The sequence below is a fragment of the Salvelinus alpinus genome, chromosome 21, assembly GCF_045679555.1.
Source record: "Salvelinus alpinus chromosome 21, SLU_Salpinus.1, whole genome shotgun sequence".
Taxonomy (NCBI): Eukaryota; Metazoa; Chordata; class Actinopteri; order Salmoniformes; family Salmonidae; genus Salvelinus; species Salvelinus alpinus.
This window is the reverse complement of record NC_092106.1, coordinates 48,066,800-48,086,792: the sequence shown is the minus strand read 5'-3', so window position 1 is coordinate 48,086,792 and position 19,993 is coordinate 48,066,800. Positions and strand designations below refer to the sequence as shown.

General features: G+C 45.8%; 1 protein-coding gene across 2 annotated transcripts in view; it reads right to left on the bottom strand.

Moving 5' to 3' along the window:
- Nucleotides 1-19,993, bottom strand: part of usp32 (ubiquitin specific peptidase 32) — a 101,607-nt gene that overhangs the window by 51,997 nt on the left and 29,617 nt on the right. For both annotated transcript variants that reach the window (XM_071358083.1, XM_071358084.1), the window contains exons 2-3: nucleotides 12,609-12,736; nucleotides 165-270 (exon numbers count right to left, since the gene is read on the bottom strand). In XM_071358083.1, coding sequence (XP_071214184.1) covers nucleotides 165-270; nucleotides 12,609-12,736 — 234 coding nt within the window. The remainder of the gene's footprint in view (nucleotides 1-164; nucleotides 271-12,608; nucleotides 12,737-19,993) is intronic.

The following is a 19,993-nucleotide window of genomic DNA, read 5'->3' as shown; positions in this document are numbered from 1 at the left end:
GTTGGAGAGAGAATGAAAGTTGGAGAGAGAGAGACAGAGACAGAAGAATGAAAGTTGGAGAGAGAGAGAGAATAATGAAAGTTGGAGAGAGAGAGAAAGACAGAGGAGAATGAAAGTTGGAGAGAGAGAGAGAATAATGAAAGTTGGAGAGAGAGAGAACATACACTTGGCCTTCTCCCCATCTCGTCCTCTAGTCAGCAGCACCAGGCCAATGATGAGGTTGTTAAAGTGTAGTCCTTTAGACGTGCCTCCAAATGAGTTGTATATGACCTGCAGGGAGAGGAGGAGAGTACAGAGAAAGAAAAGATGGTATGAACACACATATATACGCACACAACCAGAAGTATGTGGACACCTGCTTGTCCAACATCTCATTCCAAAATCATGGGCATTAATATGGAGTTGGTCCCCCCCTTTGCTGCTATAACAGCCTCCAGTCTTCTGGGAAGGCTTTCCGCTAGATGTTGGAACATTGCTGCTATAACAGCCTCCACTCTTCTGGGAAGGCTTTCCACTAGATGTTGGAACATTGCTGCTATAACAGCCTCTACTCTTCTGGGAAGGCTTTCCACTAGATGTTGGAACATTGCTGCTATAACAGCCTCCACTCTTCTGGGAAGGCTTTCCACTAGATGTTGGAACATTGCTGCTATAACAGCCTCTACTCTTCTGGGAAGGCTTTCCACTAGATGTTGGAACATTGCTGCTATAACAGCCTCTACTCTTCTGGGAAGGCTTTCCACTAGATGTTGGAACATTGCTGCTATAACAGCCTCTACTCTTCTGGGAAGGCTTTCCACTAGATGTTGGAACATTGCTGCTATAACAGCCTCCAGTCTTCTGGGAAGGCTTTCCACTAGATGTTGGAACATTGCTGTGGGGAAACATTTCTTCCATTCAGCCACAAGAACATTAGTGAGGTTGGGCTCTGATGTTGGGATATTAGGCCTGTGTATACTGTATATATACGTGTGTATATGTATACAGTGCCGTGAAAAAGTATTTCGCCCCCTTCCTGATTCTCTATTGTTGATACTGAATGTTTCCCCGCAGCAATGTCCCAACATCTAGTGGAAAGTCTTCCCAGGTAAAAGCTATGATCCCTTATTGATGTCACTTGTTAAATCCACTTCAATCAGTGTAGGTGAAGGGGAGGAGACGGGGTTAAAGAAGGATTTTTAAGTCTTGAGACAATTGAGACATGGATTGTGTATGTGTGCCATTCAGAGGGTGAATGGGAAAGACAAAATATTTAAAGTGCCTTTGAACGGGGTATGGTTGTAGGTACCAGGCGCACCGGTTTGAGTGTCAAGAACTGCAACGCTGCTGGGTTTTTCACAATCAACAGTTTCCCGTGTGTAACAAGAACGGCCAACATGACAACTGTCACGGCCCAGCATCCCTGTGGAATGCGTTGACACCTGGTAGAGTCCATGTCCTGACGAATTGAGGCTGTTCTGAGGGCAAAAGGGGGTGCAACTCAATATTAGGAAGGTGTTCCTAATATTTTTGTCCCCTCAGTGTGTCTACTATGCGTGTGAAATCTTCGGAACAGATGTCCAACAATTAAAACAACTTGGTGCTGATTCACTGGTGTTTTTACAGTCTGTCCAACAATAAATCCGAAAACTTGGGGGGGGGGGGGAAATAAATAAAAATAACCCGCGGGCCGGGCTGATAGTTGGGGAACCCTGCCCTACATAGTGCCATTCGGGAATTAGGGTGACAACCAAAAAAAAGAGATTTAGGGTGACACCCCCCCCCAAAAAACTGAGATTTAGGGTGACACCCCCCCCCCAAAAAACTGAGATTTAGGGTGACACCCCCCCCCAAACAAACTGAGATTTAGGGTGACACCCCCCCCAAAAAAACTGAGATTTAGGGTGACACCCCCCCCCCCCAAAAAAAAATGAGATTTAGGGTGACACCCCCCCCCCCCCAAAAAAATGAGATTTAGGGTGACACCCCCCCCCCAAAAAACGGAGATTTAGGGTGACACCCCCCCCCAAAGAAACTGAGATTTAGGGTGACACCCCCCCCCAAAGAAACTGAGATTTAGGGTGACACCCCCCCCCAAAGAAACTGAGATTTAGGGTGACACCCCCCCCCCAAAGAAACTGAGATTTAGGGTGACACCCCCCTAAAATTGAGATTTAGGGTGACACCCCCCCAAAAAATGTAGAGAAAAACTGAATGGAAAGCGCTATTCCTTATTGAATAACCCTTACACAAGTACACTATTTCATAGTAAATACTAGAGAGCTGCTAGGTTATGGTTGCCTGCTGCAGCACAGGAATCCCAGCTACACTGGAGCCAGTGTGATCCCCATTCATCAATGTGCCACTGTCACGGTCAGAGCCGACAGGGACCCCCCCCCCCAATGGCCGTCTACCTCTGCCCTGGTTGTGGGGTGTGTGACTGGGAGGCGTCCCTCTTGCCAGCACTTGTCGTGTCTCCTGGTTGCCTGGGGCGTGCTGGAGAGCCTGTGGCAGTGGTCTCTGTGGTCCCACAGCCAGCCGGAGTCAGTCACAGTACAAACAGAAGAACCCTCAACATAACACCTTAATACGGTCATATTTAATTAGATGTTTTAAATTAACATTTCTTATTCATTTTGAGTATCATTTTTAAAAATGCACAAGTATTGGCATTAGAATTTACTTATTCAAAGCCGGTATATTTAGACAACGCTTTAATATTGACTTAACTCTGCTTGGCCTGAACATTGCCCTGATAACATATTTCAACTTCCTGAGGACATGTTCTGCATATTATCGAACATGATTATGCACACATTCAACTTTCTTAGGAACCAGGAACCATGTGCACAAATAGTGGCAGGCCAAAATGAATATGACAAGACGACAAACTGAACCACTAAAAGAGAGAGAGAGAGAGGAGAGAGACAGACACACCTATATTAGGGCACTGCAATAGCTGCATATCACTATTTCCGTGGGACACATTTCACCTGAACATGACAGTGAAGTCCTAAATGAATTACCCTCTGGAAACGCTGCCAAAAAAGACTAAAATGTATAGACCTAAAACATTTCCTTTCAAATCAAGCTACTCACGCTGGCTACAGCCCAGCCCCTTTCTGTTGTACATAGCAGCATAAGCGCTGACAAAGTGATTGAGATAGAAAGAAAAGGAGAAGAAGCTTTGAGATGTGGTCAACACACTGCCTATACTGGACTCACAACTCATTAACTATGCTATATAGGCTTCCTTCATCAGAGCGTATAAATACGCATTCGGCAGACTCAACAGCCTTGGTTTCTCTAATGGCTGCCTCGCCTGGTTCACTAACTACTTCTCAGATAGAGGTCAGTGTGTCAAATCGGAGGGCTTGTTCTTCGGGACCTCAGGCAGTCTCTATGTGGGTACCACAGGGTTCAATTCTCGGGTCGACTCATTTCTCTGTATACATCAATGATGTCGCTCTTGCTGCGGGTGATTCCTTGATCCACCTCTACGCAGACGACACCATTCTGTATACCTCTGGCCCTTCTCTGGACACTGTGTTAATAAACCGCCAAACAAGCTTCAATGCCACACAACTCTCCTTCCATGGCCTCCAACTGCTCTTAAATGCTAGTAAAACTAAATGCATGCTCTTCAACCGATCGCTGCACGCACCCGCCCAACATCACTACTCTGGACGGTTCTGACTTAGAATATGTGGACAACTACAAATACCTAGGTGTCTGGTTAGACTAAACTCTCCTTCCAGACTCATATCAAACATCTCCAATCCAAAATGAAATCTAGAAACGGCTTCCTATTTCGCAACAAAGCATCCTTCACTCATGCTGCCAAACATACCCTCGTAAAACTGACTATCCTGCCGATCCTTGACTTCGGCGATGTAATTTACAAAATAGCCTCCAACACTCTACTCAGCTAATTGGATGCAGTCTATCACAGTGCCATCCATCACCAAAGCCCCATACACTACCCACCATTGCGACCTGTATGCTCTCGTTGGCTGGTCCTCGCTACATATTCGTCGCCAAACCCACTGGCTCCAGGTCATCTATAAGTCTTCGCTAGGTAAAGCCCTGTCTTATCTCAGCTTACTGGTCACGATAACACCACCCACCCGTAGCACGCGCTACAGCAGGTACAGTTGAGTCGGAAGTTTACATACACCTTAGACAAATACATTTAAAACTCAGTTTCACAATTCCTGACATTTAATCCAAGTAAAAAGTCCCTGTCTTAGGTCAGTTAGGATCACCACTTTATTTGAAGAATGTGAAATGTCAGAATAATAGTAGAGAAAATGATTTATTTCAGCTTTTATTTCTTTCATCACATTCCCAGTGGGTCAGAAGTTTACATACACTCAATTAGTATTTGGTAACATTGCCTTTAAATTGTTTAACTTGGGTCAAACGTTTCAGGTAGCCTTACACAAGCTTCCCACAATAAGTTGGGTGAATTTTGGCCCATTCCTCCTGACAGAGCTGGTGTAACTGAGTCAGGTTTGTAGGCCTCCTTGCTCGCACACAGTTTTTCAGTTCTGCCCACAACATTTTCTATAGGATTGAGGTCAGGGCTTTGTGATGGCCACTCCAATACCTTGACTTTGTTGTCCTTAAGCCATTTTGCCACAACTTTGGAAGTATGCTTGGGGTCATTGTCCAATTGGAAGACCCATTTGCAACCAAGCTTTAACTTCATGACTGATGTCTTGACATGTTGCTTCAAAATATCCACATAATTTTCCAGCCTCATGATGCCATCTATTTTGTGAAGAGCACCAGTACCTCCTGCAGCACCCCCACACCCCCACAACATGATGCTGCCACACCCGTGCTTCACGGTTGGGAAGGTGATCTTCGGCTTGCAAGCCTCTCCCTTTTTCCTCCAAACATAATGATGGTCATTAGGGCCCAAAAGTTCTATTTTTGTTTCATCAGACCAGAGGACATTTCTCCAAAATGCACAATCTTTGTCCCCATGTACAGTTGCAAACCGTAGTCTGGCTTTTTTATGGTGGTTTTGGAGCAGTGGCTTCTTCCATGCTGAGCGGCCTTTCAGGTTATGTCGATATAGGACTCGTTTTACTGTGGATATAGATACTTTTGTACCCGTTTCCTCCAGCATCTTCACAAGGTCCTTTGCTGTTGTTCTGGGATTGATTTGCACCAAAGTACGTTCATCTCTAGAAGACAGAACGTGTCTCCTTCCTGAGCGGTATGACGGCTGCGTGGGCCCATGGTGTTTATACTTGCGTACTATTGTTTGAACAGATGAACGTGGTACCTTCAGGCATTTGGAAATTGCTCCCAAATGATTTATTAAAAAAAATATATATATTTAATCTTTATTTAACCAGGAAGGCTAGTTGAGTACAAGTTCTCATTTGCAACTGCGACCTGGCCAAAATCAAGCATAGCAGTTCGACACATACAACAACACAGAGTTACACATGGAGTAAACAAAACAGTCAATAATACAGTAGAAAATCTATATACAGCATGTGCAAATGAGGTAGGATAAGAGAGGTAAGGCAATAAATAGGCCATGGTGGCGAAGTAATTACAATATAGCAATTAAACACTGGAATGGTAGATGTGCAGAAGATGAATGTGCAAGAAGAGATACTGGGGTGCAAAGGAGCAAGATAAATAAATAAACACAGTATGAGGATGAGGTAGATTGGATGGGCTATTTACAGATGGGCTATGTACAGGTGCAGTGATCTGTGAGCTGCTCTGACAGCTGGTGCTTAAAGCTAGCGAGGGAGGTAAGAGTCTCCAGCTTCAGTGATTTTTGCAGTTCGTTCCAGTCATTGGCAGCAGAGAACTGGAAGGAAAGGCGGCCAAAGGAAGAATTGGCTTTGGGGGTGACCAGTGAGATATACCTGCTGGAGCGCGTGCTGCAGGTGGGTGCTGCTACGGTGACCAGTGAGCTGAGATAAGGCGGGGCTTTACCTAGCAGAGACTTGTAGATGACCTGGAGCCAGTGGGTTTGGCGACGAATATGAAGCGAGGGCCAGCCAACGAGAGCGTACAGGTCTCAGTGGTGGGTAGTATATGGGGCTTTGGTGACAACACGGATGGCACTGTGATAGACTGCATCCAATTTGTTGAGTAGAGTGTTGGAGGCTATTTTGTAAATGACATCGTGGAAGTCGAGGATCGGTAGGATGGTTAGTTTTACGAGGATGAACCAGACTTGTGGAGGTCTACAATTTTCTGAGGTCTTGGCTGATTTTTGGGGATTTTCCCATGATGTCAAGCAAAGAGTCACTGAGTTTGAAGGTAGGCCTTGAAATAGATCCACAGGTACATCTCTACTTGACTCAAATGATGTCAATTAGCCTATCAGAAGCTTCGAAAGCCATGACTTAATTTTAGGGAATTTTCAATGCTGTTTAAAGGCCCAACCCCTCCTGTCTCAGCCTCCAGTATTTATGCTGCAATAGTTTGTGTCGGGGGGCTAGGGTCAGTCTGATTTATCTGGAGTATTTCTCCTGTCTTATCCGGTGTCCTGTGTGAATTTAAGTATGCTCTCTCTAATTCTTTCTTTCCTTCTCTCTCTCGGAGGATCTGAGCCCTAGGACCATGCCTCAGGACTACCTGACCTGATGACTCTTTGCTGCCCCCAGTCCACCTGGCCGTGCTGCTGCTCCAGTTTCAACTGTTCTGCCTGCGGCTATGGAACCCTGACCTGTTCACCGGACGTGTTACCTGTCCCAGACCTGCTGTTTTCAACTCTCTAGAGACAGCAGGAGAGATAGAGATACTCTGAATAATCGGCTATGATTATTTACTCCTGAGGTGCTGACCTGTTGCACCCTCGACAACCACTGTGATTATTATTATTTGACCCTGCTGGTCATCTATGAACATCTTGGCCATGTTCTGTTATAATCTCCACCCGGCACAGCCAGAAGAGGACTGGCCACCCCTCATAGCCTGGTTCCTCTCTAGGTTTCTTCCTAGGTTTTGGCCTTTCTAGAGAGTTCTTCCTAGCCACCGTGCTTCTACACCTGCATTTCTTGCTGTTTGGGGTTTTAGGCTGGGTTTCTGTACAGCACTTTGAGACATCAGCTGATGTAAGTGTCAGGATTTGGCCAGGATTGTTCCGGTTTTGGTCACTAGATGCCCCCATTGTGCTTTTTTGACCCTTTTGTTTTCCCTTATTTCCAGTTATTATTTTCACCTGTGCCTCGTTTCCCTTGAATGTATTTAAACCCTTAGTTTTCCTCAGTTCTTTGCTCTGTGTTTGAATGTTAGCACCCAGCCCCAGCCATGCTGTGAACTTTTGTTTCTCCTGTTGGATTCTCTTGAGGTACTCTGTTTTTGTTCTCGTTTATTTATTTAGATTTTTCTTTTGAGGTTTTTTCCCTGCTGTACTTACCACTTTTGTGGATTTACATTATGACTTGGAGGATATACCTTTTTTCTCTTGGATTTACTTTTGACGTTGTGGATTTATATTTTTGCCTGAAGTAGTTTCCTTTTTACTTTATTAAAACACCGTCTCAAGTACTGCTGTGTCTGCCTCATCTTCTGCCGACAATTAGTGGCTCAGTGACTGTTTCTCTCACCTGAGACCCGAGTTCGTAACCAGGTCCTGACAGTAAGAAGGGCTTTATAAATACATTTAATTTGAGTGTATGTAAACTTTTGACCCACTGGAATTGTGATACAGTAAATTATAAGTGAAATAATCTGTCTGTAAACAATTGTTGGAAAGATGACTTGTGTCATGCACAAAGTAGATGTCCTAACCGACTTGCCAGAACTATTTGTTAACAAGAAATTTGTGGAGTGGTTGAAAAACGAGTTTCAATGACTCCAACCTAAGTGTATGTAAACTGTCGACTTCAACTGTATATTTCACTGGTCATCCCCAAAGCCAACACCTCCTTTGGCCGCCTTTCCTTCCAGTTCTCTGCTGCCAATGACTGGAACGAATAGCAAAATTTGTATAAAAACATTTATATATATTTTTTAAATCACACGTTGGAGACATATGTCCCTCACTAACTAACTTCAAGTATCGTCTGTCAGAGCAGCTTACCGATCGCTGCAGCTGTACACAGCCCATCTGTAAATAGCCCATCCAACCAACTACCTACCTCATCACCATATTTGTTTGTTGTTTTTTCTGCACTTTCGCACACCAGTATTTCTACTTACACATCCTCATCTGCACATCTATCAATCCAGTGTCAATTGCTAAATTGTAATTATTTCGCCACTATGGCCTATTTATTGTCTTACTTCATTTGTACACACTGTATACAGATTTTTCTATTGTTTTATTGACAGTACGTTTGTTGATTCCATGTGTAACTGTGTTGTTGTTTTTGTCACACTGCTTTGCTTTATCTTGGCCAGGTCGCAGTTGTAAATGAGAAATTGTTCTCAACTGGCCTACCTGGTTAAATAAAAGGTGAAATAAAATAATAAAAACATTAAAATAATGAACGGATTCACAACATTTGGCTTACCAGGGAAAAGATGCCAAACACTAACAACGATGTATGACGAAATCCTGATGATGATGATGCGTATGGTAATGTGTGGCCTGACTCCCTCCCTCTGTGTTAATCACAGTGACGGAGTGGCCCCTAGCCGGGCCCTGTTGTCCCACTAACCACAGTGACGAGCGGCCCCTAGCCGGGCCCTGTGGTCCCACTAACCACAGTGACGAGCGGCCCCTAGCCGGGCCCTGTGGTCCCACTAACCACAGTGACGAGCGGCCCCTAGCCGGGCCCTGTTGTCCCACTAACCACAGTGACGAGCGGCCCCTAGCCGGGCCCTGTTGTCCCACTAACCACAGTGACGAGCGGCCCCTAGCCGGGCCCTGTGGTCCCACTAACCACAGTGACGAGCGGCCCCTAGCCGGGCCCTGTGGTCTCACTAACCACAGTGACGAGCGGCCCCTAGCCGGGCCCTGTTGTCCCACTAACCACAGTGACGAGCGGCCCCTAGCCGGGCCCTGTGGTCCCACTAACCACAGTGACGAGCGGCCCCTAGCCGGGCCCTGTGGTCTCACTAACCACAGTGACGAGCGGCCCCTAGCCGGGCCCTGTGGTCCCACTAATCACAGTGACGAGCGGCCCCTAGCCGGGCCCTGTGGTCTCACTAACCACAGTGACGAGCGGCCCCTAGCCGGGCCCTGTTGTCCCACTAACCACAGTGACGAGCGGCCCCTAGCCGGGCCCTGTTGTCCCACTAACCACAGTGACGAGCGGCCCCTAGCCGGGCCCTGCTGTCAGACCTAGTGATGGACATAGCTGGAGGGTCTCCCAATGCCACAAGATTAACAGCCCTGGCTGGAGTCTGCTACCTGATTGACCCAAACACTACCACTACACTCCTTAGTTAAACATTCAACACACCCACACAGCCTTTTTGAGCAGCTAGGTATAAATGTCCCACTTTCTCTGAAAATCACACGTTGTTGTGGGAAGCAGACATCTAAGAATAAAACTAGCGAAGGACGTGGCTGCAGCGACACTCAGTATAATAGCAGCTCCTCCATTGAACCCGTCTGTCTACTACCATCGTACAGCTGAGGCACTTTAAATCTCAGAGTGAATCTGACTTGCTGCTGTCTCGCTGGTAAAAGTCAAATATAAAATGTCTGCCTTCCTGCCTGTTTGAACACTATAGCCACGTCCAAACTGCACCCTATTCCCTATGGGTCCTCGTCAAAAGTAGTGTACCCTATTCCCTATGGGTCCTGGTCAAAAGTAGTACACTATAAAAAGGGAACATACTGCCATCTAGGACGCAGACTGTGCCTATTTGTGGACTAGGAAGTCGTGAAGTTAACATCCTCCTGTTGTAAAGCTGCCAGCACAACCTTCTGCTAGCCTATTGATTAACAATCAAGCAGGAGAGACCAAGTGCCCTTTTCAATCCATAGCCACCTTTCCTGGGCCAGCTGTTTTCAATCCAAGTCAATAGCCAGCTTTCCCGGGCCAGCTGTTTTCAATCCAAGTCAATAGCCAGGTTTCCCGGGCCAGCTGTTTTCAATCCAAGTCAATAGCCAGCTTTCCTGGGCCAGCTGTTTTCAATCCAAGTCAATAGCCAGCTTTCCTGGGCCAGCTGTTTTCAATCCAAGTCAATAGCCAGCTTTCCCGGGCCAGCTGTTTTCAATCCAAGTCAATAGCCAGCTTTCCTGGGCCAGCTGTTTTCAATCCAAGTCAATAGCCAGCTTTCCTGGGCCAGCTGTTTTCAATCCAAGTCAATAGCCAGCTTTCCTGGGCCAGCTGTTTTCAATCCAAGTCAATAGCCAGCTTTCCTGGGCCAGCTGTTTTCAATCCAAGTCAATAGCCAGCTTTCCTGGGCCAGCTGTTTTCAATCCAAGTCAATAGCCAGCTTTCCTGGGCCAGCTGTTTTCAATCCAAGTCAATAGCCAGCTTTCCTGGGCCAGCTGTTTTCAATCCAAGTCAATAGCCAGCTTTCCTGGGCCAGCTGTTTTCAATCCAAGTCAATAGCCAGCTTTCCTGGGCCAGCTGGAGAGCATGTTGGTATTAACACATTTTATTGTTTGGACTTTTAAACCTGCAATATGTAAAGAAAGACTAAAAAACTAATGCACAGCAGTTTATTTGGTACAATGATTATCTAGACTATACATTGCTTGTTTTGTCACAAACTGAAATTAGGAGCACAATTCACATTTTTGCAACCAGGAAATGGCGGAGCGATTTCTGCATATTGCACTTTTAACTTTGATTTCTTGTTGCTGAGTATGTTGAACCAAACATGTATTTTTGCAGATCTAAAAGGTCTTTGATTGAATGTCACCAAGACTGTTTCAATGGAATGACAAACACCAAGCCCTACGGGTTGGGTTACTATTGTGAACACAGGCCAAGCATTTTATTTCACTTCCTCAAAACAATGTCCACCGCAGAATACGCCTACGTCAGTCAGCCTTGATGACCCAGTCACTGACTTTGACACACACACAATTAGTGTTTAGTCACTGAAAAAGTCAGTCAGGTAGCATGTGTGTGTTTGCGTGTGCGTGCGTGCGTGCTTTCGTGCGTGTGTAATTGGGAATAGTCCTTTGACAGTATGGGTAGTTCCTCATTCAGCCTAACTGGACAGAAACCAGAGCAGGAAGAGAGAGAGAGCATCTGATTGGAAAGTGGAACTAGAAATATTGAACAACCAACTGGGGAAAAGCATTAAACCAGCTAGCTACAGTATGAACTGGAGTAGTCTAAAACGACTTTATATCACGAGTCACTGGGGTCAACCTAACACAGCGACAATGGCCGGCATCCCAAATGGCACCCTATTCCCTATATAGTGAACTACTGGTTTGTAGTTGGGATGCACACAAATGACTGAGGGTCAATCTCAATAGGCTGAAAGCATGACCACTCCGAGTTGAAGTAGCCTCAATGAACGGATCTAGGACCCAATGTCATCTAATGTAAATCCAATGTTATGTCATGTCATGTCATGCCAATGTCATGTCCTGCCAATGTAATGTCATGCAGATGCTTGTAAAGGAAACGAAGGAAACATGTTGATGTCCATGTCTAAGGGATAGGATCCATCTCGGTCTTTCTAATGAGCTCATTCTTTCTTTAGGCCATTTCATCGATAACAGGGTTCCATGTGATCGATAACAGGGTTCCATGTGATCGATAACAGGGTTCCATGTGATCGATAACAGGGTTCCATGTGATCGATAACAGGGTTCCATGTGATCGATAACAGGGTTCCATGTGATCGATAACAGGGTTCCATGTGATCGATAACAGGGTTCCATGTGATCGATAACAGGGTTCCATGTGATCGATAACAGGGTTCCATGTGATCGATAACAGGGTTCCATGTGATCGATAACAGGGTTCCATGTGATCGATAACAGGGTTCCATGTGATAGATAACAGGGTTCCATGTAATAGATAACAGGGTTCCATGTAATAGATAACAGGGTTCCATGTAATAGATAACAGGGTTCCATATATAGGGAATAGGGTTCCATTTAAAGGGAATAGGGTTCCATTTAATAGGGATCCATTTAATAGGGAATAGGGTTCCATTTAATAGGGAATAGGGTTCCATTTGGAACACAACCCCAGACTCCTGGTTTAGAAACCCTTATTACAGGGGGACTCAAATTCCACAGACAGCACTCCATCATTCCCCTCTAATCAAATCAAAGTCCACAGACAGCACTCCATCATTCCCCTCTAATCAAATCAAATTCCACAGACAGCACTCCATCATTCCCCTCTAATCAAATCAAATTCCACAGACAGCACTCCATCATTCCCCTCTAATCAAATCAAATTCCACAGACAGCACTCCATCATTCCCCTCTAATCAAATCAAATTCCACAGACAGCACTCCATCATTCCCCTCTAATCAAATCAAATTCCACAGACAGCACTCCATCATTCCCCTCTAATCAAATCAAAGTTTATTTGTCACAGGCTCTAAACAATAGTGCAAAAAAGGTATTAGGTGAACAATAGATATGTAAAGTAATAAAAACAACAGTAAAAAAGACTGTAGCAAGGCTGTATACACACACCGGTTAGTCGGGCTGATTGCGGTAGAATGTACATATGGTTAAGGTGTGTCTGTATGTTCTGGGTCTTACCTCTGCAACCTTCGGAGGGACTCCGTCTCCCAGTACTTCTCTGTAGAAGCACTGTTGGGCCATGTAGTAGGACAGGCCGCTGGTCCTCTTAAAGGCATCCTTCAGCCGCTTCAACTCCACATCAGTTACTACAGAGAGAGGGAAGGAGAGAGAGCAGGGGAGAGGGGAAGAGAAAAATGAAAGAGGGTCAAATAACATCAGGCTAAAGACAAAGGTGTCCTGAGCCAACTAACAACAGGCTAAAGACAAAGGTGTCCTGAGCCAATTAACATCAGGCTAAAGACAAAGGTGTCCTGAGCCAATTAACATCAGGCTAAAGACAAAGGTGTCCTGAGCCAATTAACATCAGGCAAAAGACAAAGGTGTCCTGAGCCAATTAATATCAGGCTAAAGACAAAGGTGTCCTGAGCCAATTAACATCAGGCTAAAGACAAAGGTGTCCTGAGCCAATTAACATCAGGCTAAAGACAAAGGTGTCCTGAGCCAATTAACATCAGGCTAAAGAGAAAGGTGTCTTAAACCAAAGGGGAATTTGGCGAGAGTAAGTTGATCTTATTGGTGTCACGGGCAGCATCCCAAATGGTTCCCCATTCCCTAGTGCACGACTGTTGACCAAAGTCCTAGAGAATAGGGTGCCATTTGGGACGCAGATTCTGTCTACAGGCAACTTTTGCCCAGAGCAGCCAGCAGCGCAGTCCAGGAACTGCTGAGCCCAGTCAGCCAGCAGCGCACGCAGTCCAGGAACTGCTGAGCCCAGTCAGCCAGCAGCGCACGCAGTCCAGGAACTGCTGAGCCCAGTCAGCCAGCAGCGCACGCAGTCCAGGAACTGCTGAGCCCAGTCAGCCAGCAGCGCACGCAGTCCAGGAACTGCTGAGCCCAGTCAGCCAGCAGCGCACGCAGTCCAGGAACTGCTGAGCCCAGTCAGCCAGCTGTGCAGTCCAGGAACTGCTGAGCCCAGTCAGCCAGCTGTGCAGTCCAGGAACTGCTGAGCCCAGTCAGCCAGCTGTGCAGTCCAGGAACTGCTGAGCCCAGTCAGCCAGCAGTGCAGTCCAGGAACTGCTGAGCCCAGTCAGCCAGCAGTGCAGTCCAGGAACTGCTGAGCCCAGTCAGCCAGCAGCAACACTGCAGGTCTGACAGAAAGGTCCTCAATACCTCTCCACTGCTCCCTTCTGCCTGCTAGGTTGTTACGACAGTAGAGTTATGACTGCAGGGGCAGCGGCACTCAGTACTCTCACACACCAAGGTTTCCGTTAGGACAACGTGACCTGCAAGATTTTTAATCTACCGGATATTTGAGAAATGTACATGACATCCCAAATTGGGTGGATAAAGCGTTATGGTTAGCACCCACGGTGCTCCAAATCACATTATTGTAATTCATTTTAACACAAATTAAAATTAGCCTGTAATGTTGTAATAAAAAAAAGTAGAACGATGTTCATATACCATCACGACAGGTTTTATTGAAAAGCAAAACATTGTCAGTTATCTTCATCCTTGCTATAAAAATCATAAATTAATATCATTTAGAGAAAAAAAAATTTTTTTTTTTTTTAACCTAGAACAAGTCACCTACACAGTAATAAAACAAATAATATTTGTATAATATAATTAGCGAACGACCTGTCCTAAAGGCTATTTGTATGAACATTTTAATTAATAAATAACAAAAAACAGCTGCTTTTCAAATACAAATCTAAGCCTCTCTAATGTAATTTAGCCTAGACATGAACATTTTAATTAGGCCTAAAAAATAACACAAGATGGCTGTCAACAAACACCAGGGCCAGCCGGTCATGGCTAGAAGGGGTCCAGCCAGGGGCGGCAGGTAGCCTAGTGGTTAGAGCGAATCCCAGAGCTGACAATGTAAAAATCCATTGTTCTGGCCCTGAACAAGGCAGTTAACCCACTGTAGGCCGTCATTGAAAATAAGAATTTGTTCTTAACTGACTTGGTTAAATAAAAGGTTAAAAAAAAGGGATCGCACATGTGACAGACGTGACAGAGTCTGGAGACGCCGTGGAGAACGTTCTGCTGCCTGCAACATCCTCCAGCATGACCGGTTTGGCGGTGGGTCAGTCATGGTGTGGGGTGGCATTTCTTTGTGGGGCCGCACAGCCCTCCATGTGCTCGCCAGAGGTAGCCTGACTGCCATTAGGTACCGAGATGAGATCCTCAGACCCCTTGTGAGACCATATGCTGACACATGCACATTTATGGCCTGCTGGAGGTCATTTTGCAGGGCTCTGGCAGTGCTCCTCCTTGCACAAAGGCGGAGGTAGCGGTCCTGCTGCTGGGTTGTTGCCCTCCTACGGCCTCCTCCACGTCTCCTGATGTACTGGCCTGTCTCCTGGTAGCGCCTCCATGCTCTGGACACTACGCTGACAGACACAGCAAACCTTCTTGCCACAGCTCGCATTGATGTGCCATCCTGGATGAGCTGCACTACCTGAGCCACTTGTGTGGGTTGTAGACTCCGTCTCATGCTACCACTAGAGTGAAAGCACCGCCAGCATTCAAAAGTGACCAAAACATCAGCCAGGAAGCATAGGAACTGAGAAGTGGTCTGTGGTCACCACCTGCAGAACGACTCCTTTATTGGGGGTGTCTTGCTAATTGCCTATAATTTCCACCTGTTGTCTATTCCATTTGCACAACAGCATGTGAAATTTATTGTCAATCAGTGTTGCTTCCTAAGTGGACAGTTTGATTTCACAGAAGTGTGATTGACTTGGAGTTACATTGTGTTGTTTAAGTGTTCCCTTTATTTTTTTGAGCAGTATATATATATATATATATATATATATATATATAACTTCTGATGTTAATTTGACAAAAGATGGAGCCCTTCTAGCCATGACCAGGCCGGCCCGCCCCACCCCTGCTGTGATTCAGCACCACAGCGGTGGGAAGAGGACGGCCACACAATGAAGAAATTATAAAACTCGTGGGTTGGACAATCAAATTCAATAAGTAAATAAAACAAAATTAATTGAGGCTGGTTCATTGAGACAAAGATTATTATTTACAATGCTCCTGTGAAACAAGATCTGTGCCAATGCATTTAATGAAAACACTGGTTTCCAAAGCTCAAAATATTTCACTATTTTTACAGTTAAAATCTATGAACATCATGCAGTATATGTTTACAGTAATTTGAACTAATTGTGGGGTCATGACTCGTTTCATGTGTGATTGACGTGGCTTATTGATGACCACTCGGTTTCCTACTGTACACAGGGGAGTGTACTATTGTTTCCTACTGTAGACAGGTGAGTGTAACATTGTATCCTACTGTAGACAGGTGAGTGTAACATTGTATCCTACTGTAGACAGGGGAGTGTACTATTGTTTCCTACTGTAGACAGGTGAGTGTACCATTGTTTCCTACTGTAGACAGGTGAGTGTAACATTGTATCCTACTGTAGACAGGTGAGTGTACTATTGTTTCCTACTGTAGACAGGTGTGTACCATTGTTTCCTACTGTAGACAGGTGAGTGTAACATTGTATCCTACTGTAGACAGGTGAGTGTACTATTGTTTCCTACTGTAGACAGGTGAGTGTACTATTGTTTCCTACTGTACACAGGTGAGTGTACTATTGTTTCCTACTGTAGACAGGTGAGTGTACTATTGTTTCCTACTGTAGACAGGTGAGTGTAACATTGTATCCTACTGTAGACAGGTGAGTGTAACATTGTTTCCTACTGTAGACAGGGGAGTGTAACATTGTTTCCTACTGTAGACAGGTGAGTGTACCATTGTTTCCTACTGTAGACAGGTGAGTGTACCATTGTTTCCTACTGTACACAGGTGAGTGTACCATTGTTTCCTACTGTACACAGGTGAGTGTACCATTGTTTCCTACTGTACACAGGTGAGTGTACCATTGTTTCCTACTGTACACAGGTGAGTAACATTGTTTCCTACTGTACACAGGTGAGTGTACCATTGTTTCCTACTGTACACAGGTGAGTGTAACATTGTGTCCTACTGTACACAGGTGAGTGTACCATTGTTTCCTACTGTAGACAGGTGAGTGTAACATTGTTTCCTACTGTAGACAGGTGAGTGTACCATTGTTTCCTACTGTAGACAGGTGAGTGTAACATTGTATCCTACTGTAGACAGGTGAGTGTAACATTGTTTCCTACTGTAGACAGGTGAGTGTACCATTGTTTCCTACTGTACACAGGTGAGTGTACCATTGTTTCCTACTGTACACAGGTGAGTAACATTGTTTCCTACTGTACACAGGTGAGTAACATTGTTTCCTACTGTACACAGGTGAGTAACATTGTTTCCTACTGTACACAGGTGAGTAACATTGTTTCCTACTGTACACAGGTGAGTAACATAGTTTCCTACTGTACACAGGTGAGTAACATTGTAACTCTCCGATGTGAAGAGATGGCAACAATGTTTTGTTTCCAAGTGCATCTGAATAAAGCTCAATTGAAACGCACCAAATTACACATCATAACTCTTATCAATCACTTCCAAATCTTTATACTATAGATGACACAGGGGCTGAATATGTTGATCTTGACTAGGAAGACAGTAGAAATGCTAAGGACTGGGCCTGACGAACACAAAATCATTTGTTTCTAAATTGGCCGGCTCAAAAAAAGTGAGCCGCTGCTGTTGGGAAGTCAAAAGTATCCAACTCCTTGGAGCAGCTTGATGCACATCAGCCTCGCTACTTTGTCCTGAAGAAGGAGCCGTCTTTACTCTGTTGTGGAGAAAGAATCCCCTCTCTGCTGGCACACTGGAAACGGGGACAATCAACACAATCTTCAACAATTTTGCCCTTCGGGGTACACTTAGCTGAAGCCCCTTATAAAAAGGACTTTACGTCTTTAACGCGAGTAAAACAAAAAAACACTCATTTCCAAGCTGCTTGAGGATTTAATACCCTAGGAAGTATATTAGCCTTCGGAGCACATTGACTGGTATTAAGGATTTAATACCCTAGGAAGTATATTAGCCTTCGGAGCACATTGACTGGTATTAAGGATTTAATACCCTAGGAAGTATATTAGCCTTCGGAGCACATTGACTGGTATTAAGGATTTAATACCCTAGGAAGTATATTAGCCTTCGGAGCACATTGACTGGTATTAAGGATTTAATACCCTAGGAAGTATATTAGCCTTCGCCATCAATTAATTAAAAGCATTATTTTGCAATGGAATTATTTTTTTCCTTCTTCCTGGCAACAATTCTATTCATGTTGGGTAACTGTAGTAACCTAGTTACCAACCACCCCTCTCCCCTAGGAAGGGACTGTAGTAACCTAGTTACCAACCACCTCTCCCCTAGGAAGGTACTGTAGTAACCTAGTTACCAACCACCCCTCTCCCCTAGGAAGGTACTGTAGTAACCTAGTTACCAACCACCTCTCTCCCCTAGAAAGGTACTGTAGTAACCTAGTTACCAACCACCCCTCTCCCCTAGGAAGGTACTGTAGTAACCTAGTTACCAACCACCCCTCTCCCCTAGGAAGGTACTGTAGTAACCTAGTTACCAACCACCCCTCTCCCCTAGGAAGGTACTGTAGTAACCTAGTTACCAACCACCTCTCTCCCCTAGGAAGGGACTGTAGTAACCTAGTTACCAACCACCTCTCTCCCCTAGGAAGGGACTGTAGTAACCTAGTTACCAACCACCTCTCCCCTAGAAAGGTACTGTAGTAACCTAGTTACCAACAACCTTTCTCCCCTAGGAAGTAACCTCGTTACCAACCACCTCTCCCCTAGGAAGGTACTGTAGTAACCTAGTTACCAACCACCCCTCTCCCCTAGGAAGGTACTGTAGTAACCTAGTTACCAACCACCTCTCTCCCCTAGGAAGGGACTGTAGTAACCTAGTTACCAACCACCTCTCCCTGTTTCAGTTCCTATCCCTGCTCATAGAACAGTCCATTATAAAACACATTAGCATGTCACACCATCAGTGGGGTTAAACCCCCACTCACACCAGGTCAAGGCTGTGTGTGTGTGTGTGTGTGTGTGTGTGTGTGGTGTCTCCAAAGGCTGCGGCTGCATCCACAGAGTCTCGGTCTCCATCAGCACTCTCACTGCGAGGCATTCTGTGGTTACAGGCCCCGACGCACACAGAGGCTGGCCATGCCTAGGTATGGCTCTGCTGTGCTTTGTGGTTACAGGCCCCGACGCACACAGAGCTGGTCATGCCTAGCAACAGAGACTGATTGTTTATGCTAGAAATACAAGGAGGTGACTCCACCTAGTCAGAAGGTGTTTCTGTGAATCGTACGTGTTTGTAGCTGCAACACCCAGTGTGGTGATTTTTATATTTTTATTTTTTACACATTTATTTAACTAGGCAAGTCAGTTAAGAACAAATTCTTATTTTCAAAGACGACCTACCAGGGAACAGTGGGTTAACTGCCTTGTTCAGGGGCGGAACGACAGATTTTTACCTTGTCAGCTCGGGGATTCGATCTTGCAACCTTTCGTTTACAAGTCCAACGCTCTAACCACTAGGCTACCCTGCCTCCTCTAACCACTAGGCTACCCTGCCACCTCTAACCACTAGGCTACCCTGCCTCCTCTAACCACTAGGCTACCTGCCCCCTCTAACCACTAGGCTACCCTGCCACCTCTAACCACTAGGCTACCTGCCACCTCTAACCACTAGGCTACCTGCCACCTCTAACCACTAGGCTACCCTGCCTCCTCTAACCACTAGGCTACCTGCCTCCTCTAACCACTAGGCTACCCTGCCACCTCTAACCACTAGGCTACCTGCCACCTCTAACCACTAGGCTACCTGCCACCTCTAACCACTAGACTACCTGCCTCCTCTAACCACTAGGCTACCTGCCTCCTCTAACCACTAGGCTACCTGCCTCCTCTAACCACTAGGCTACCTGCCTCCTCTAACCACTAGGCTACCTGCCTCCTCTAACCACTAGGCTACCTGCCTCCTCTAACCACTAGGCTACCTGCCTCCTCTAACCACTAGGCTACCTGCCTCCTCTAACCACTAGGCTACCTGCCTCCTCTAACCACTAGGCTACCTGCCTCCTCTAACCACTAGGCTACCTGCCTCCTCTAACCACTAGGCTACCTGCCTCCTCTAACCACTAGGCTACCTGCCTCCTCTAACCACTAGGCTACCTGCCTCCTCTAACCACTAGGCTACCTGCCTCCTCTAACCACTAGGCTACCTGCCTCCTCTAACCACTAGGCTACCTGCCTCCTCTAACCACTAGGCTACCTGCCTCCTCTAACCACTAGGCTACCTGCCTCCTCTAACCACTAGGCTACCTGCCTCCTCTAACCACTAGGCTACCTGCCTCCTCTAACCACTAGGCTACCTGCCTCCTCTAACCACTAGACTACCTGCCTCCTCTAACCAC